The sequence below is a fragment of the Choloepus didactylus genome, chromosome 5, assembly GCF_015220235.1.
Source record: "Choloepus didactylus isolate mChoDid1 chromosome 5, mChoDid1.pri, whole genome shotgun sequence".
Classification (NCBI taxonomy): Eukaryota; Metazoa; Chordata; class Mammalia; order Pilosa; family Megalonychidae; genus Choloepus; species Choloepus didactylus.
This window is the reverse complement of record NC_051311.1, coordinates 163,330,282-163,349,188: the sequence shown is the minus strand read 5'-3', so window position 1 is coordinate 163,349,188 and position 18,907 is coordinate 163,330,282. Positions and strand designations below refer to the sequence as shown.

The 18,907-nt window shown below is 55.7% G+C and overlaps 1 protein-coding gene across 2 annotated transcripts in view; it reads left to right on the top strand.

The window, feature by feature from the left end:
• Positions 1-2,529: 2,529 nt before the first annotated feature.
• Positions 2,530-18,907, top strand: part of ADCY1 (adenylate cyclase 1) — a 225,425-nt gene continuing 209,047 nt past the window's right edge. For both annotated transcript variants that reach the window (XR_005217080.1, XM_037837223.1), the window contains exon 1: positions 2,530-3,512. Coding sequence is in view for 1 of the 2 variants with exons in the window: in XM_037837223.1 (XP_037693151.1) it covers positions 2,862-3,512 (651 nt within the window). In the remaining variant the exon portion in view is untranslated. The remainder of the gene's footprint in view (positions 3,513-18,907) is intronic.

Here is an 18,907-nt window from a genome sequence, read left to right as displayed (position 1 = left end):
ATTTAAAGGCATTCTCCTGTCCACAGGGCAAAGGGGAAAAGAGGATATGAACACATCAGGTGTAAAAATCCACACCTCACCAATAACAATTATGGGCTCTTGCCCCTTCCAGGATCTTAACCACATGGGTTGGTGTTAGGAGCCCCAAAGCCCCCACTGGACTTTGGCATGACCTATTGCTGTGACACTCTGGGCAAGCTCCTGAACTTCATTAGGCCTCTTTCTTCACCAGGAAAACAAGGGCAATAAAACCATCTCAACACAAATGTTATGATGAGTAGACGATAAAATAGACATCAAAATGATCTAAAAACTCTAATGCACCACATAGCATTCACGGCAATAATGGAGGTGGTGAGCAAAGGGTATCCGTGAGTGACCTTCTTCTTCCCGTTCAAACCCTGCGTATAAATCATCACAAGCTCTTATGAAAGCAGTTGATGCAGAGCCTGCCAGTTAAGTTTTCTAAGTCAGGGGAGAGAGAACCAGCCCAGGTACCCAAATGGGGCTGTGTGTGTATTTTGCACCCAAGTCACGTTATTGTGCTTCTTTCATTTTCATGTTGTTTAATCATAGTTTTGGATATTATTCATAGCTTTGCTTTCATAAAATCATTAGGACATAAAAATACATCACTCCCATTTAACTAGAGAGAATCTAATCTTGGTACTTCATAGTTTGGGGAAAAAAAAAGCCAGTCTTGCAGCCTGCTACTATTTAAGGGTGAGCAGGGAAGGAAAGGATGGAAGATGGATGTTTTAATAAGTCAGTCGACAAACAGCAACTGTGCCAGGCAGGCCTCACGGTCATGGCTATTGTTTGGGAGGAACTTTCAGTTTAAGGAGCGAAGGAAGACAAATGAGCAGGTAATTGTGTCTGAACAATGGATATTAATGGCAATGAAGGATTGAGGACTCGAGAGAGAAAGCAGTGACCTGAGTCTGGGGGACTCATTGGGTGCTTCTCTGAGGAGGGACTTGTGAGCCAGAAGAACCAGAAGAACATTCCAGGAGGAAGGACCCATTTTCATCACCTGATATTCGTGGAGGGCCTTCCGGGTCTGAGCTGTTGGGCCCCCAGGGGAGGGAGGTACTCCTGCACCAGGCAAAGACTGTGCAGCATAATCCAACCTAAAATGAGGTACATTCAAATATCAGATTGATATAGACAAAAAAAAAAAAAAAAAAAAAAAAGCTGATATGCAACCATGTTTGAACAGGTACCAAAATGGCAATTTCATATGTTTAAAACCTAATGCAGATTCTAGAAAAAAGCAGAGCACACCTCACATTCTGTTCACTCTGCCCGTAAAACAAAATATGGTGCAGTGGTTCTCACCAGGACTGGATGCTTCTAAAATAGAGCAATGCCTGGGCCAGATCAATGAAATCAGGGTGTCTGCAAGTGGGGACTCTGCATTGCACTCCAGCAGGGAAGCGCTTTCCTAGGAGAGAGAGCTGGGCCCCAGGTCTCTGGGATTTCAGGTGAGCTTCAGTTCTTGCCTCCATCCACATCAGGGGAACCAGGGAATGAGAAGCAGTGAGATAATGGAGAAAACAGGGGTTCTCTTTCAAGCATGTCCTTAGTCTGGGCTGGGGTTCCTTATGTAAAAGGAGGATGTGGCTGCACCAACCTCAGGGGATGATTATGGGCATCGCATGAGATAATGTATGTAAAGCCCCGACACAAGGAACCTCTGCTTAATGTGGAAGAATAGAAGCAGGTGGGACACATGTCTCTGGGTGTCACCCCACAACCGTGAGCAGAACCTTCCATGTTTGTCCTACTGGAAAAAAACGCGTGACTCTCTGTTGTTTCCCAGCTCCTATTTACTGGCAAACGGGGTACTGCTTCTCCTTTCCTCTCTCAACCCATCACTGCACCAACGGCCTCCACTTTCTTCCCTACACACATCACTGCCAAGACTGCAACCAGGCTCAGTTCAGGACCCAGGAGGCGACAGGTCCATACTGCCCCAGCATCCCCTCTGGGCCACAGACAGCAGCTCGACTTCTAACTTCACCATCTCGCCACATCTGTTGTGACCCTGCGCTCACCGAGGAAAGGACTTGCCCTGAGGCTGTTGCGTGGGAGGGGTCTGATGGCAGACGCCCGCCACAGGCTGCCACCTTCCTCCGGGCTCTGCGGGTGTTGTTTCCCCCCTCGCTGGGCCCGCCTTGCGTTCGAGGGACGAGCCAGCAGGACCTCGCCTTCGGCCCGCAGTCGAGGGCGAGACCCACCTCGGACTCCTCTCCAATCCAGTTGCTAGGATTTCTTAGGGGAGGGAAGGAGAAGAGACACATTTGGCGAAACGAAGCCCCCAAACGGAAAATCGCCCAAGTATCGGGCATTTTCCATACCCCGGAGGCAACGGAGGGGTGGGTTGCACTGCGCACGGGTGGGGAAACTGAGGCTCGAAGGCCGGGCTAGTGCCAAGGTCACGCGCACCGGTGGGGGCGTGGCGGGCTCCGCCTCCGGGGCGCGGGGAGCGAGCGAGCCGCATCGCAGGGGTCGGGGCGTGGAGCCGGGTGCGCGCGCGCGGGGCTGTGCGTGCCGAGGCCGGCGGCCGCGGGAGGCTCGGCGCGAGCGCGCGAGGTGGCGTGGTTCCCGGTGCTCGGCTGTCGCAGCGCGGTGGCCTCGGACGGACCGCGGGCGCGGGCAGGCGGGCGGGCGGCGGGTGGCAGTGCGCAGGCGCGCGAGCCGGAGGGGGACATGCTCGCGGCGGGCGCGCGGGGCAGCCGGCGCCTCTCCGCCCGCCCGCGTCCCGGCCGCCGCGCGCCGCCCGCCCCGCTCGCCGCCGGCCCCGCGCCCCGGGCGCCCCGGGGCTGGCGAGGGGCGCTCCCGCGGCCCGCGGCCGCTGCATGGAGCTGAGATGGCGGGAGCGCCGCGCGGCGGAGGCGGGCGGCGAGACCGGGGGCGCCGAGCCCGGGGGCACCGAGCGGGCGGCCGGGCCGGGCGGCCGGCGAGGGCTCCGGGCGTGCGACGAGGAGTTCGCGTGTCCCGAGCTGGAGGCGCTGTTCCGCACCTACACGCTGCGGCTGGAGCAGGCGGCCACGCTGAAGGCGCTGGCTGTGCTCAGCCTACTGGCTGGCGCGCTGGCGCTGGCCGAGCTGCTGGGCGGCCCTGGCCCCGCGCCCGGCCTGGCCAAGGGCTCTCACCCCGTGCACTGCATCCTCTTCCTCTCACTCTTCGTGGTTACCAACGTCAAGTATCTGCAGGCGCCCCAGCTGCAGCAGATCGGCAAGCTCACGCTGCTCTTCAGCCTCACCTTCGCGCTGCTCTGCTGCCCCTTCGCGCTGGGCGGCCCCGCCAGTGTCCACATCGGGGTGGCTGCGGGACCAGAGGCTGCCGAACAGGGCGTCTGGCAGCTCCTTTTGGTCACTTTCGTGTCCTATGCCCTGCTGCCCGTGCGCAGCTTGCTGGCCATCGGCTTCGGGCTCGTGGTGGCTGCCTCGCACTTGCTGGTCACAGCCACCTTGGTCCCCGCCAAGCGCCCACGTCTCTGGAGGACGGTAAGTGCCGCCCGTGCGCTCCCCATTGCAGGCCCGGGCACACCTGCCCGGGGAGGGGCCGGGAGAGTGGTGCGCTTCTTCCCATTGGGCAGGTGGGGAAACTGAGGCCCCAACTCGGGGTGGGAGGTGCGTTTTCAAGGTCACTCTGCGAGTTGGGGACACAGTCATAGTTGGCACCCCTGGATCCAGGCTCTCTCTAGAGTTGCAGTCGACAAACCCATCGTGAATGTCTAGTCTGGAGAGGGAGAAACGGGCATAGAGAGGAGACAGGATCACCCAAGGTCATGCAACTGGTGAGGGGCCAAGTTGGGGCTCAGAGCCCGGGTCCTCAGTCTCTTGGCTACATCCAACCTCCACAGGCGCGCCCCTCTTGGGGGTGTGGGGAGTGGGCCGAGGGAGCGCTCGCCGGACTTGGGGTCGAGCCGAGAGCTCTGGGCAGGCTCCTCCGCTGGCCGCGGTGCACGGGACTCGGGCTCCTATCTGGCAGGAGCGGAGCGCTTGCGGGGCTCGCAGAGCCACCATCCCAGCCCCGCAAACCCGGGCTGTGTGTGTGTGTGTGTAGGGGGCGTTTTTGGTCCCTCCAGTGGCCCGGGCTGGTCCGTTATGGACCCGCCTCCGTCCCAGAGGGAGCAGGGTTTGTCCCTCATCACCCACAGCGCTCTCGTCCCTGCCACCCTTGCCTTGCACCACCTTGACCCTCGGCTCCACTGTACCCTGAACTTTATGGCTGTTCTCACTGCCCGGAGGGTTAGACTGTGTGTAGCAAGGATGCCTCCCAGCCTCCTGCAGTCTCCTCCAGGGTCCCAGAGGCTGGACCCGGGCTGGCGGCGATGTCTTTGCCTCCTGGTCTGTCTGAGCTGGTGCTTTGTGGGCAGAAGTCCAGAGCGCAGCCACATCCTGTCCACAGCTAGGAGGGCCCCTGCGGGAGGGTTTTTGTTTTTCATCTCCTGTTGCAGTTTAGCTGGAGGGCGGTGTGCTCCGGCCAGCCTGAGGGTGGGGGTGTCCACCCCAGAAAAGAAAGCAGAGGGGGAGACAAGAGATCACCAGGAGAGGCTGGGCAGAATGAGCTTTGGTGACCAACAGCTGGGAAAGGTGAAGGGGTGTCAGCCAGCGGCTGTGGGGACCGAAGGGACCAATGCCATGTACCCAGGGCAGCGCATGGTTGCGGTGGGGGTGGTGGGCAGGGGATGCAGCTTGACATGGGGAACCAGCATGTGCTCAGACCCATGGGCAGGGCAGTGGAGGGGGTGTACCTGGAGTGAAACCGAGGGGACCTGGCAAAGGGGGCCGAGGAGGTGGGGAAAAAGAGGAAGAGAAATAGGGGGTGAAGGCCACAGACAGAGAAGCTGGCACAAAGAAACAAAAGGAAAAGAGCAGAGGACTGCGTGGCCCAGGCCAGGGGAGGGGTTGGGGCTCTCTGGTCTGTCTCCTCCACTGCCCGGTGTGGGCATTTCATGGGTCCAGTTAGGCCCTTCTCAGGAGCACCCTACACCACCCCCTTCCCTGGCCCTGCTGTCTATTCTGTGTTTAATCTGGGCCTCCTGCTGCCCCAGTAGCCAGACCCATCCAGCAAGGATGGCCTGTCCCCTGCAAACCAGAACAGAGGCCAGGCCAGCTCGGGAGTGGGAGGAGGTGGGAGCTCCGCCCCTGTACCTGCCCTGGTAGGTTGGGGCCAGGCTGTGTTCTGGCACACCCAAGAGTCAGCTGGTATAATAAAAGCCTTTATTCTTTCCTTTTCCTTTTGCAAATAGAGAATTTTCCTATATAGCCTCTAGTCATTCCTTTTAGAGAATTAAAGATCAAAAAAGAGAGACAGAGGAAGGCTAGGATGAGCCACCCATTATTCTAGGGGGGCAGGGTGCCATTCTTAGGAGCAGACATCTGGCTTTCACTGCTGCCAGCCCCGACTCCCTGGGCAATGCCACCCCTTCCATCTCTGAGCCTCAGTTTCCTCATTTAGCCCTTGCAGAGCTGTGGTGAGGATTTTGTTCCTGTCGGAAAAGCACCTATTGGAAATCTTCTGCCACTTCTCAATCATCTTGGTTTCTTTACAGCGTTTGTATTCAATGACAGGTGGCATCGATATAGATAAATAGATCGGGATCGGTGCGGAGAAACATAGAGTGGGGGCGCTAAATGATTTTTCGGGGATTCTCCCTTCCAATTAGAAAATTCTGCGAGTCTGTGAAATCTGTCCTTAATTAGCTCGGCAACCGGGTGCTTGAGATGTGGAGAAGGCGGCATGCACGTTTATGAAGCGTTGTGCTTCTGTTGCTTTTTCCACTGCCGTGGCCTCTCCATTCATACCCTTGACATTCTACAGTGGAACTGCCTTGCTCGCAGGGCTGCGTCCTCGGCATTGAATTCTGGGCAGCAGGAGTTGGGTGCTGCCCAGTCCCTGATTACCAGGGCCTGGCTTGATGCAGTCACTGGCCAAGAGCGGGTGAAAGGAGGATTGAGTGAATGAGTGAGCCCGTGCAGTCGTCGCTGCGTGAACCTGCATGGGGGGTGCTGCGTCAGTGTCCAAGGACCGCCTGGAGGTCTGCAGGAAGCTCGAGTTTGGACTCAGACCTGGCTCCTAGTCTGGGCTCCCTGACATCCAAGCTCTGGGAGCTGGAGAATTGTCCTTTTCTTCCCAGACTCTGTGCCTCCTGGGGGAGGCTTTTTGGGGCTTCGTGCCATAATTCGGGGCCAGGGCCTTTCTGAGTTTCTTTCCCCATTCGTAAAACACAGATCCAGCCTGGAGGCAAGAATGCAGAAAGCCAGTGCTGTCCGCCACGACCTGTGCAGTTGACATTTAGCAGCAGGGTCCTCTGCTCTTCCCCAAAAGGGGACTTTTTACAGGGAGTGACCTTATTCCCACTGGAACCCTGCCCAGAGGAGGGGCACCTTAAGTTCCTGCTAAATGTGGGCCAGCACTGATTCCTTCCCTTCCCCAGCACTTTGCTTTTGGCCCATTGGTTGTAACTAAATATGAATCCAGTAACTCATTTGTATTTAGTTGAGTGACCTGTCAGAACCAAAGGAACAATGTTCAAGAACTTTCCGGGCCCACTGGGAGGCAGTGTGATGGGAAGGCAGAGCCAGGGAGACCTAGCACCTCTGGGGAGGTGAGTGTGGTAACCCTGGGGTCTGTGGGATGGGTGTCTGACATGGAGAAAGAGGGGAGCAGGTGGATGATGTCCAGATTTGAGGCCTGGGCCCCCCCAGTGTTGTATTTCCAGAGTCTCGAAGGGGAGCAGGGCTGGGGGGTGGGGAGGGAGCTGTTTGGGACCTGATGGATTTGATGTGCTCAGGACATATCAGTGGGCGGAAGGGAGGAGAGAGTGAACAGGTGAAAGCAGAGCCGTGAATGCCAAGGCCAGGTGTGACGAACCGATTGTGCACTGTGCAGGTGAAGACGCTCAAGGGGAGGGAGACAGGTGCATCTGGGGAGCAGGGCAACCCTGGCAGGGGCTGGCTGGCTGCTGATTCTTGGCTCTAACCTTCCAGATTCTGCTGGTTGTGGAAGCAGAGACTCTGCTTCCTCCAGCACCAAGCTTTTTTTCTGTGCCACCTCCCTCCTAACATCCCCCAAATACCCACATTTGACCCAATGTGAGTCCAGATTACTGTATTTTTGGTTTTTTTTAAATAGCCAGACTTGATGGCAGTGCACAGAATATGTATTTTTGGTTTGGCTGTCTCTCTGTGTAAAGTGGAACATATTTCAGTTTCTGCCGAGGTCTTGCCTAGAAATGGTGCAAGAGTAGTTACCTTCAGCCATAGAAAGGAATTCACGATTAATGAGGGGGGAAGACAGGAGCAAGCTGAAATTCTGTTCTGCAGTTTTAATTTTGTAGATGCTGTTTAGAAACTTGGATTGTTCTTAGGCAAATCAGAGCAGCCACTACTCGAAATACCAGGCAAGCAAGACCCCGGGATGCCTTGACTTGTTCATAGCAGAGCCCAGGCTCCTGTGCTGCTCCCGCTGGATACAAAGCCTTTCCCTTCTCCTCGTGGTTTGAAGGCTTACCTCCCTGGGAAAACTGTCTGGACACCCCTACAGCCCCCTGCCCTGGCTGGGCTGTGTGCCCTCTGTGTGCCCCTGTGCTGTGCACTCTTGTTTATGCATCCATGTGCCTTGGCAGACCCAGTGCTGCTGGGGTCTCCTCTGCTTCCCCAGTGTGGTCTGGCACGTGCTTGGGGCTGGGACTTTTCCGGGGTTGGCTGGGAGGGTGACAGGGATGTGCTCCTCCTGGCTTGGGGGCTGGGCTGTGTGAAGGTCAGCTCGCCGGCTGCCCTTCAACCCTCTTTCTGTCTTATCCAGCCTTTGGTGTTAAAGCCGAAAGCACTGCTCTAGGCCTGCCTCCTACCTGGGGCTTCAGACATGCTCACCTCCAAAGCTAGCTCCTCCCCGAGGCTTCCCGTCTCAGCAGATGGATTACGGGGGCCCCTGGGAAATCTGGACAGCATCCTCGCTTCACTTCCCTCCTGCTTCATATCTAATCCATCTTCAGGTCCAGCTGAGTCTAACGTTAAAAAGTGTCCTGAACTTCCAGAGACTCAAACTTGATTAACTTAGGGTAAAATGATCAATTAAGACACCAGAAATGGGGGTTAGCAATACATAGAGTACAGAAGCAAGCGGGAGGGAGAAAGTCCTGGGTGGCAGTGCTGGAAGGCTCCTGCAGCCTCTGGCTTGGGGAGTGGGTCTGTGGGACCCTAACAGCCCCCAGGGAACTTTCTCTGCATCTCCCAGTATGTGCCAAGTGGCAAGTTCACTGCCAGGAGGGGCCAGTGCCACAGGTGACTGATGAGCTGAGAGGGTGGCTGGGAAGAGATCCTCCCAAGACATGAGAGATGAGCTCAGAGCAAATATAATTGTAAAGTGCGTTTGCAGACTGCTCAGGCTGTGTCTGACTTCTGTGCAATAGTCCCCGTAAATAACACCCCTAGGATGCCACAGACACCCCAAATAACAACCACTGTGGCTGTGGTGTGTGCTAGGCAGGAATTACATGACCTTTAGAACCATATATTAGGGGTCCCCAACTAGACTAAAGAGTTCAAGGAGGTTTCTCTGAGGATGGAGTGTGCTACTGCAAATATTTAGGAAATCGGTGAAGGGGCTGCTGGTGGTGGGACAGAGGGTGTCTGTGCAAAGGCCCTGGGGTTGGAGATGGACCCACAGAGGGCTGTTCAGCCTGGGGCCAGGATGGCTGGGGCACAGAGGGAGGGGGCCTGTTGGGTGAGACTGGTAGATTTGCAGGATCACAGTAAGAATTTTTTCCTTTTAAGCAGGGGAGTGATCTGCTTGGGTTTCTGCTTAGGAAGGTCCCTGTGGAGGCTGGAGTGGGTATGGGGGAGCTGTGGGGAGCCTGCTGTGGTGGAGCAGGAAAGTAGTGTCGGGGATCAGATAAAGAATGGCCCTTCTAGGGTCTTCAGGGCCTTGTGGAATCTTGTTACAGAGAAATATCTGCTTGCCATCACTCCCCTGCTCTCTGGGAACCAAAACCGCCGAGGGTCCCTTCCAAAGAGCTCCTGCTGATGGCCAGACCATGTCCTTCTGTCATAGCTCTAAGGTTGAGGGTAGGGATTTGCCCCCCAGCCTCAACCTATGCCATGTACATGCAGGTGCAGATCCTGGACACACTGTCCCTTTGTTTCCTGACTCAGTGGGAGTGGAGCAGGTGGCCTGTGGGAGTACAGCTTCCAGTTGCCAGGCTCTTGTCCTAGCTGTGGGGACTTGGGCAGTGACTTGTCCTTCTAAGTTTCCTCAGTTGTCAAATGCAGATAGCAGTAGCTGGTCCCCTTGGATCAGTGTGAAGCTGGTTGTGTCTATCCTCTCAGCAGCTCTGGGCTTGGCACATGGCAGCCCTTGGGTAAGTGAGGGCCACCGCCTATTAACATCTCCTGCCCATCATCTGTGACCTACTAGCTCATCTCTGAGTGAACCATCTCCCCTAGTTCCTGTGGAATCCATGTAAAGAGCTGGCCTCAGTTGGTTGTTGGAGTGGACACACAGGGTGTGGGTGGCGGCGCTTGAGTGTTCTTTAGGTGCTGCTAATGGTTTCCTGCCAGTTATACAGTGGGAACCTGCTTTTAATTCTGTTTTCCCCTGAGTTGGCTTAGCCTGAGACCCCAGACAGCTGGCAGCCCAAGGAAGGCCTGGTCTTCCTGGAGCTGAGGGTCTTGGGGCTCAGGGGGAAAACCAGGCAGGATGACTTCTTTTTGTGCATTATACTGGGCTGGGCCCTTTCCAGCCTGGAGTCTGAGGCAACTGAAGTGGTGCGGGGATGGGGTTAGGCAGGAAGAGCACCTATTAGCCCCTTGGACAAAGTCCTGCCCCCACTCGGGCCGCAGGCTCCTCCTTTCCGCATTGAGGGGACAGAAGCAGATCAGCTGAAAAGTCGCCTGTGCTCACTGCATGGGTGAACCAGGTTTGAGGTGAATTGTAGATGCCCCTGCACTCACCCTTACATACATACTCAATATGCACATGCATGCTTACACTCACATGTGCTCACACTCACATATGCATACATGCATACACACACTCGTGCACATACACATGCTCACTCATGTACACGCTCATGCACACCCCCTAAACACACATGCACACGATCACACACATGTACGTACTTACCACAACTCATTCACACAGGTACACACGTGCACATGCACACCCCCATGTGTGTGCATAGGTCCCCACCCATGTGTACACACATGCACATCGGCACGCACACTAACACATGCACACACATACCTTCACACACACATGCACACCACAACACTCTCACATGTGCTTACACATGTGCACACATGCACACATAACATACATGTGCATGCACACATACAAATGCACATATATTCACTCACAACACATACGCCCACCCACACACCTGCACACACATGCACACTCACGTACACACACACAGGCTTTTATCGGTAGGCAGACCTGTGGGGAGGTCCGGGGAAGGGCAGGCGTGGCCGCATCTCATCAGCCCTGACGGGAGCATGCGCCCTGGGAGCTGGCTGACCTGGGTGACCTCTGGGAGCCCGCAGGCCTGCCTGTGAAGTGTGCGGGGACTCCACCGCCCTGCCAGGGCTGTGGGGCAGGCTGGGGACAGCAGGCTGGAGGGCTACCCAGGGGCTGCCTGGTGCGTGTCCACATGGGACTTGAGCACTGTGTGGGCGAGTGACGACTCTGGGACCCCGCAGCCCTGGGCATGGATGGGAATGGGGGCTGGCCCATGGCTCACGCATCCCTTCCGTGTCTCCGTTGCTGCACAGGCCACAGGAAGGCAGCAAGGCTTCTTCAAGGCCAGGTCCTGCCTCCCTCCCCCGGGTGGGGTCTGGGGTGGGAGTGTTGATGGCAGGCTTGGTCCTCCACGGGGCAACCCTGGGACTGGGTGGGGCCTCGCTCCCTGCCCTCACCGCTCCCCCAACCCTTCAGCTCTCTCTGCTCCCTTCCGGGCAGGTCTGGGCTCCTTCTCTCAGGCAGGGCATGGGGCTTTGAGGGGCTTCTATGCATTACCATGCTTCCCTCTTTCTCTCATTTTAGGGACTGTCTTTTGTAATCCAGAGAAGTCAGCTTCCAGGAAAAGTGGGGAAGGGAATACTTCAGTCCCCAGGACACCCAGAGGGCCCCCAGTGGCCTGGCAAGGAGAATGGAGCCCCCCTTCCCCACCAGCTCTGACTTGGCACTGGAATGGATCCTGTTTTTCCTTCACTTGAAGGGAGGGCAGGACCTGCCAGGGTGGCGACGGCTCTGGTTGTTTACACTGTCTGTAGTTAAGGGCAGGGAAGAAAGCACCAGACTGCTAAGAGCATCTGACTGCCCGGTGCTTCTGATTGGACTGCGTAGCTCTCCAGTGTGCATGCATGTATGTGCATGTGTGTTGTGTGCATGCATGGTTGTGTCTGCCTGTGTGTGCACATGTGTGTGTACATCGTGTCCATGTGTGTGTGCGTGCATGTGTGTGCATGTGAATGCTCCGAGGCCTGGCTCCCACCCTGACCTGCTGAACTTGGACCTCTAGGACTGGGGTCTCCTATTGTCCTTTCAGGATCCTAGCTGGGCCCTTTGCCCGAGTGGTTAGGGGTCTGTGCCCTCTGGGAGCTTGGAGCCAGTGCTTGGAGCAGGACCAAGGCACTGGGCTGGGAGGGAAGCCAGGTGTGCAGTCTGCACAGCCCCCAGTTACCTTGTGGTACTGGGTCCCCTGAGGGCCCAGACGCAGGGAGTCTTGGTGGCATTCCTGGGGGCACTGAGGCAGGCAGACGGGCCATGGACCAAGGGGCACCTGCCGGGCTAACCTGTTACAAGTCGTGCCGAGAGCCGTGCTCCTGCATCTGTGCGGGGCAGGGGAGGAAGTTGATGCGAGTGGCACATTCAGAATCAGAACGCAGCGTTTATCTTGATTCCAAAAATACAGAGCAAAGCTTTCATTATAGGATACTGCTTCCTCTTTGGAAATAGACACACTGGCCTTCGGAAGTGGCCTCTGCTCGAGAGCGCAGATGGGCGGGCAGTTGGTGGTGACATGTGGCTGACCTCGTCTTGTCATGGCCCAGCACATGTCACTGGTGCAGCCGACTGGCTCACGTGCCCTCTGACCCCCCGGGAGCTTGGCAGCCTTCCTTGGTGCAGTGTGCCTTACACGGAGACCTTGGTGGGTTGCAGGTGTCCACATGCACCCATGTTTGCAGATAATCAGCCACTGCGTGCTGGAAAGAGAATGGCCCCATTTGATAATGGGGCCTGAATGTTGGAAGCCTGGGCTATGTTTAGGATGTGGAACCACTCACTGGCCTGTCGTCTGGGCCCTGACCCTGGCCCTTTCTGCCCTTGGCTCGGGCCTTGACTGGGTTGGCATCTTGTATGGGTACACGGTTCCTTTGGTGCCCTCCCCTGGTTGCTGTGGCCTTGAGCTATTTGGATGAACTTATACAGCATTGCCATCTTCTGTGGGGGCCTCTTCTGCCCCAACCCCACTCGCATGGTCTGCAGCGGGCTCCCTGTACTCCAGGCCCGCAGCCAGGGCCCAGCCAGTGTGTGCCGAGTATTGCCGTGAGATGGCTCACCTGCTCGCCTGGGCCTCTGAGAGAAGCCTGCTCTCCAGCCCCTGGGATCACCATCAGCTTTCTCCTTGCACGAAAGTGAAGTGGCTGTGATGACTGGAGATCACATGTCTGCAGTGTGGTGCCTGGAGCCTCCTAGGTGTGTGACCCCTGGAAGCAAAGCATGAAGAATGGGAAACCAGCCATGATGGAGAGCGAGCCTGCTTGGGGGGTCATGGAGAGTCGAGAAGACCCCAGGGCAGCTCCATGTGTGGGCTGGGGGCCCAGGCCCTCTGCTCTGCTTTATTTCGCTATTGCTTGGAAAACATGGTGGGGTAAGGAACTTTTAGTTGGGCCAGCACTTCCCCATGCCCTTCTCTGAAGTTATCAGTGCATTTTTCTTAGTGCCTTGGTCTATATTTGCTTATTCAGAGGAGCTTTAGTCTTCTTAAAACAACCATGATCTCAACAAAGGAGGTGTCAGAATCTGAAGTACTCACTCCTTGAACGGGTTTTCCAAGACACTCATTTTCTGAAATACCACCTGCCCAGCTGCGTTAGTGATTAACCAAATAGTTGTGTTTCAGGAGCCATCAGTTTGGTCTAAGGATTTTGAATTATACCTGATATTTCATTTTTTTTAAAAAATTCAGCTTGCGGATATCATGAATATTTCTGGAGCCCTGACCCTGTCCTGGGCATTGGGTGGGGTCCGGTGCTTTGTGGGACCCCCGAGCAGTGAGCATGTCTTTCCTGCAGAGCACGCTCAGCCTCGGCCAGTTTGTGGAGGCACCAGAAGTGGTGGTAACCTGGCAGCCTCTTTGGGACCCAGTGGGAAGATAGGGCAGGTGGGTTGGGGTCCAGTTTCTGAAAGTGAGATGATGTGAACCATCGTAGTGTGTGGTGAACTGATGGTGAAGAAGCGTATGGAAGTGGAGTTCTTCCATGGTGCAGAATGGGTGTGTATGAACCCAGAGTAGCCCTTTCTAGAAAGCTCCGAGTTGCCACTGTGTAATTCACTATTGCACTGGGCAGATACCTGGTGAGAGGTGGGTGAAGTGCTTGTTCTTTTTTACTAACTGGCCCCAGAATGCTGTGCTGACTGGTACTTACATCTCTTTGACTGATTTCTCTGCCTTTCTTTACTCTCATTCTCCTGCTGGAGCCTGGGTGTCTTGCTCTGGTCTTTCTTTGTCTTCTCTCTTCTAATCTGGAGATATGGTTTTGTGGACTCTGGGATGCAGGGGGCTGCCTCGTGTGGAGCTCGATGTAACCACAGCCAGGAGGCTGGGGTGAGAGCTGGAGCTGCCACTGTTTGGGGCCCAAAGCCAGGATGTATCCCTGTTAGAGTTGAGATTGCAAGTTTTACATATAAACATCAGAGAAAACCCCTGCTCCCCAGGGGATCCCACCAGACTCCTGCAGCCTGAAGCCCATGCACTGAACCAACAAGAATCCTGAGATCCCTTTGTGGAGCAAGTTGCTACATGGCATGTCATGGGAACACAGGCTCAGGCACAGCAGAGACTTTCAGCAAACAACCGCTTTATTATATTCAAGAGCAGAGGAAGGGATCCCATCATGGCCAGTCTTCCAGGGAGGCCATCTGCTTGGGTCAGGGTCAGTGGATGGCCACTCTGCATGTCCCTCTTCTTGTTGGAGATGAGGGACACCTGTGCTTCCTGAGTGCTGGGTTTTCATACACCCCAGGGGAAGGGTCCCCTGCCAGTGAGCAAAAAGCTTGCACCAAGCAACTCCTGTGCCCTGGCCAGCAGCTGGGGCTGGTTGTGATTTAATGTCTGCCTCAGGCTGCTTGTGGTTTCTTTGAAATGGAAACATACAAAGCAAAAGGGGAAAAGAGGGATAATGGCCACTGAGGGAGTCTATGACTTCCCCAGCACCCACTGGCAGCTCAGTACTTTACCAAACAGATATGCCCAGTGAGGTCTGGAGGTGTCCATGTGTGGTGCTCACTCCTCCTTTTCCCTGAGGCCACACTGCTGTGAGTGATTGGGAGAGAGGACCTCCGCAGAGCCCTGCATGCATCCTTCTGCAGGAAAGGCTTGTTTGCCACTGGCCCTTCCAGGAGCTGTTCCTGTCATCCTGACGGGCATTTTTGAATACTGTGGGGCTTTGGGCTCTGTGTGGGGGCAAACCTTGGGAGCACCAGTTCCAGGGGCAGCAGACTAAACGCAGGAGGAGGTTCAGCATTCCTGTACAGGGGTGACCTTGAATGGGGACATGGGACTTCTAGGCAGGCCCCCGACCCATTCTGAGAGACAGGAAGGCTGCTTGGTAGAAGGAGGGGAACCATTCCAGGCAAAGCAGTGGTGTGTCCTGGGGTGAGAGATCATGAGTCTGCTGAGAGTTGAATGCTGCTCGTGTGGCTGGGGAATTTGCATATATATGTGTATGTGTGTGTACACATGCACATGTGTGTGATACACGTTTGTGCACAAACACACAGTGTGTGTTATATGCATGTGCAGATGTGTTATGTACCCATAGTACACAGTCCTCTGCATGCATGCACACACGTTATGTACATGTGTGAGCATGTATTTACATGTGTGTGCATGTGTGTTCACTGTGTGCACATGTGAGTGTGTGCAGCATTCCTGTGCACAGGGGTTGGAGGTATGTTGGAGGTAGTGAGAAGTGAACCAGGAGGTCCTTACCCCCTGCTGCAGAGTGGGATGCTGCACTGCCAGAGAGCTGTGCCCTGTGGGTGACAGTTGAGTTGGCTGCTGTGTTGTGGAAGGGTCGGTGGGCCTGTCCAGAGGAGGGGTGTGCTCTTCATGCAATGCATTTGTGGGGTACACCAGGCAGGGGGGTGGAGTGGGGCTGTGGGCAAGCTGGGCCCAGTGGGAATGGGAAGTGGATGGGTGGGGGGGGGGTGGTCAGAAAGGGAAAAGTCAAAGGAACTTGCCGGGTCTGGTTTGGGCAGGGGACTGGGTGGTGCAAGAGTAGAGGAGCAAGCATTTGGTGGTGGGAGCTGTGGGGGTGAGATGGTGATGCTTTTCAGTTACCTGTGAGACACTGGGTGCTGTCCAGTGGTCAGAGTCAAGACAGAGACTGGAGGGTGGCCCCTCATCACCCACTTTGGCCCCCCGGTACTCCCTGGCTGTGTGGCAGAAACCCTGAATCTGTCACCACTTCCTGCCTAGTTGGTGATGTCCCATCTGGCAAAGCCCCTTACCTCCGTTTGCTGTGGGGACTGCGTAGCGCCGTCTCCAGCAGGAACCACAATCAGGGAGCACTGATGTGGAGCCGGTCCAGGGGTGGTCCTTGGGGAAGGTTGGGGGGGGGGCACATGGGTGAGTGGTAGGAGATCCTGGAGCTGCTAACCCTGCATGCATCTGCAGAGAAAGCACCTGCACCTCACCTGCCTCCTCTGTTCAGCAAGGGGTGGATGAGATCAATGTGCACCAGTCTTTTTTGAGGCACAGCATGTGTAGCAAATAGTCGAACAGCACCCCAAGGTGAAGAGATGGCCAGCCCACAGCGGACAGCAGCTGGCTGAGACCCTGGTTACCTGGAGGCAAAAGGCATCAATCTGGTTGCACATCTCTAACACAGCCGTGGCCTCCCACGTGATGCAGAGGCCTGCCGCAGGGCTGGGGGAATATCCCAGGTGAGCATGAGGGCTTCAGATGGTCTGTGCTGTGGCCTCACCAAGTCCGATTCGTATGGGTGACACGCTTAGGCAGTGAGCTGTTCCCAAGGAAGAGGTTGGATGCTTCTCACTTGCTGTGTTAGTAACAGCCTCAGAGGATCTCAGTTTCTGCATCTGCAGAGTGCCTAGGACAGAAGGTTCAGGAAAGGAGCATGGGCTTTGGAGCTGGAGGCCTGGGCTCAGATGCAGGATCTTACTCTCTCTCGAGGGAGCACACAATGGCTCTGGGTGAGCCATTGACCCCTGCACTGTCTGCGGGGTCTTCATCTGTAAACTGGGAACAATGGTGCAATTTAGAGGATGATGTGGCCTATTGATGTGTGAATGGTTGTGGCAATCCTGATATGAATTAAAAAGGCTTAAGAGGAGCTTGTAAGGGTTGTGAATGAAAAAAGAAACCAGGCACAATGAGAGGGTATTGACTTACTGACCTGCTGTTTCTGGTATAACTGGTTGTGTGATTGTCATCAACCGTTTTGTTTTAATTGCTTTGCGTGCATGAGCCCATCTTGGGAAGAATTGTGTGAAGAAGCCAAAGCTTCTTGTGTGGAATGAGGATCACAGATAGCTTCTGTCTGTGTCAAAGCCGCCAACTTACAAGAAATAAAATGTCTTCCACTTACATTGAAGGTGGCTGGGGCTCAGACCCCCCTAGTCAGCGCTGTCTTGTGGACAATGGTAAGTTATCCAGCTAGTCGCCAAGTTTGGTTGTGGGCTCAGATTTCACTGCCCAGCTGCATGGTGAGATTCGATGATCTTGGACACAAGCTGTACCTCTGTTCTCTGGGAAATGAGAATGACATGGCCACTGAAGGGGACAAATGAGAGAGAACCTGTAAAGCCCCTCCATAGCGGTAATAACTTCATCCTTAGACCGAAAGGGACGGGTGTGGTTTTCATTTTACAAATGACAAGGAAACTCAGAGCTGGACATGGTTTTGGTAAAACCATTATGACCCTGCAGCTCTGCCCCTATGGCTGCTTTGTGCTGTCCAAAATGTACACGCTGACTCCTCAGGGTAGTTTCCACATGGAAGCTTGGCTTTTTTCCCATGTCTGCGGTCTCTAACCAGGCCACTTTGCTGCTCTGGAATGAATTGCTTTGCATCTTCAAATGCACAGCCCCTGGCAGTTCTCCTTTCTGCCCTGCCCTAACCTTGTCCGTGTATGTGTGTATGTGGTGTGTGTGTGTGTGTGTGTGTAACACCCACCTAACACTAATAATACCTCTCATTATAAATGACCCCATTTCCTGGGCAGTGGTCACAGGTCTGCTAACACCCACACAGGGCTCTTTGCCCAAGCACCTGCCCGCTGCCCCACAGGCTCCTTCCTTGGCAGAGCACGTGCACTTAGTGGAAACCACCCAGAAAGGGGCAGGACAGGCTCTTGCACCTGAAGACGTGTCCCAAGGAGCCCTTCTGCTGAAAGCCCCGGACTGGGAGTGCTGGGGGAAGGGAAGGGTCAGGGTCAAACCCAGCTTGTGGCAGGAGATGGGCCAAGGAGGGGACCTTCATTTTATACCGAATATTGACTTCTTCTGACTTAGTAATCACCAGGGGTTATTTCTACAGGTAAGGAACTGGTGGATGGCTGTGGTCTGGGGCAGGGTGCTGGAGCCCCCCAGCTATGTTAGGCATGACCCCTTTATCACAGCTTTAAGGCGGAAGGTCTCCAGGAGCCCTGGGAGAAGGGCCAGTGTGACCGGAGCTGTGGGCTGGGCAGGGAGTGGGCTTGAGGGGTGGCCTGGAGACCTGTAACAGCCGATGTGGCCGTCTTGGCACCCGCTGGCTGAAGACAGGGCTGGTGCAGCCACCTCTGTTCCCACGTGTCTGTCCCAGGCCAGGCTCTGGTTGCCTCACTCTGTGAGTTCTATTCTCACGGCAGCACTGGGACTGTGTTACCGCTTCCCGCCTCCCCTGGTTGGGACCAGATCACGAGGGAGGTGGATTTGGCTTCTCTTCTCATGAGCTGAGTTGTCAGATCTTGGGCTGCTCGGCCTTGTCATGGCCTTGGGCACTGGGTTGCTCCACTACCCCCATCAGCTGGGTCTGACCCTGGGCATTGGTCCGTTTCCTGCCTCCCCTCCGGATCTGTGACCAAACACCACTGCAGAGTGGGTGGGAGCTTGTTACATTCGGTCGGGGGTGGTCTTCCAGGACCGTCTTGGTTGTGAATGACCAGAGCCCAGCAGCAAGGGCCCGATGGGTCAGAGGCTGCTGGGCGAGCTGCAGAGAGCCCCACACTGTCACCTCTCAGCTCAGCTCCCCTCCGTGGTCTTCATCTGAGATGGATCCTTGCACCGGGAGGGAAAGGTGGCACCAGGGCTGGTCCTGGGGGGCCTTGTGTCCACCCCGGAATGGGTCATCAGGGGTGCGAGAAGGAGCCCTCATTCTAGGCCTGGACTTGGAGTTGGGGTTTGATCTGTCCCTCCCTCCTGAGCCAGGTGGGGTTTGTGGGAGCGAGGTGGGGGTCCTCAGGGAGCAGGGGCCCAGCATGGCAGGATCAATGGTGCCCTTCTGAGGACCCAGGTGACCGGCTGCCCAGGCCGTGGAGCAAGCCCTGGGATGGGTAGCCTTGGGTGGTGCCGGCGGTGTCCCTTGGGAAGCAGCCTCAGTCCACAGAAGCTCAGACGGCGGCTCCTCCTGTATCTTGGCATTGATCATGGCATATCTTT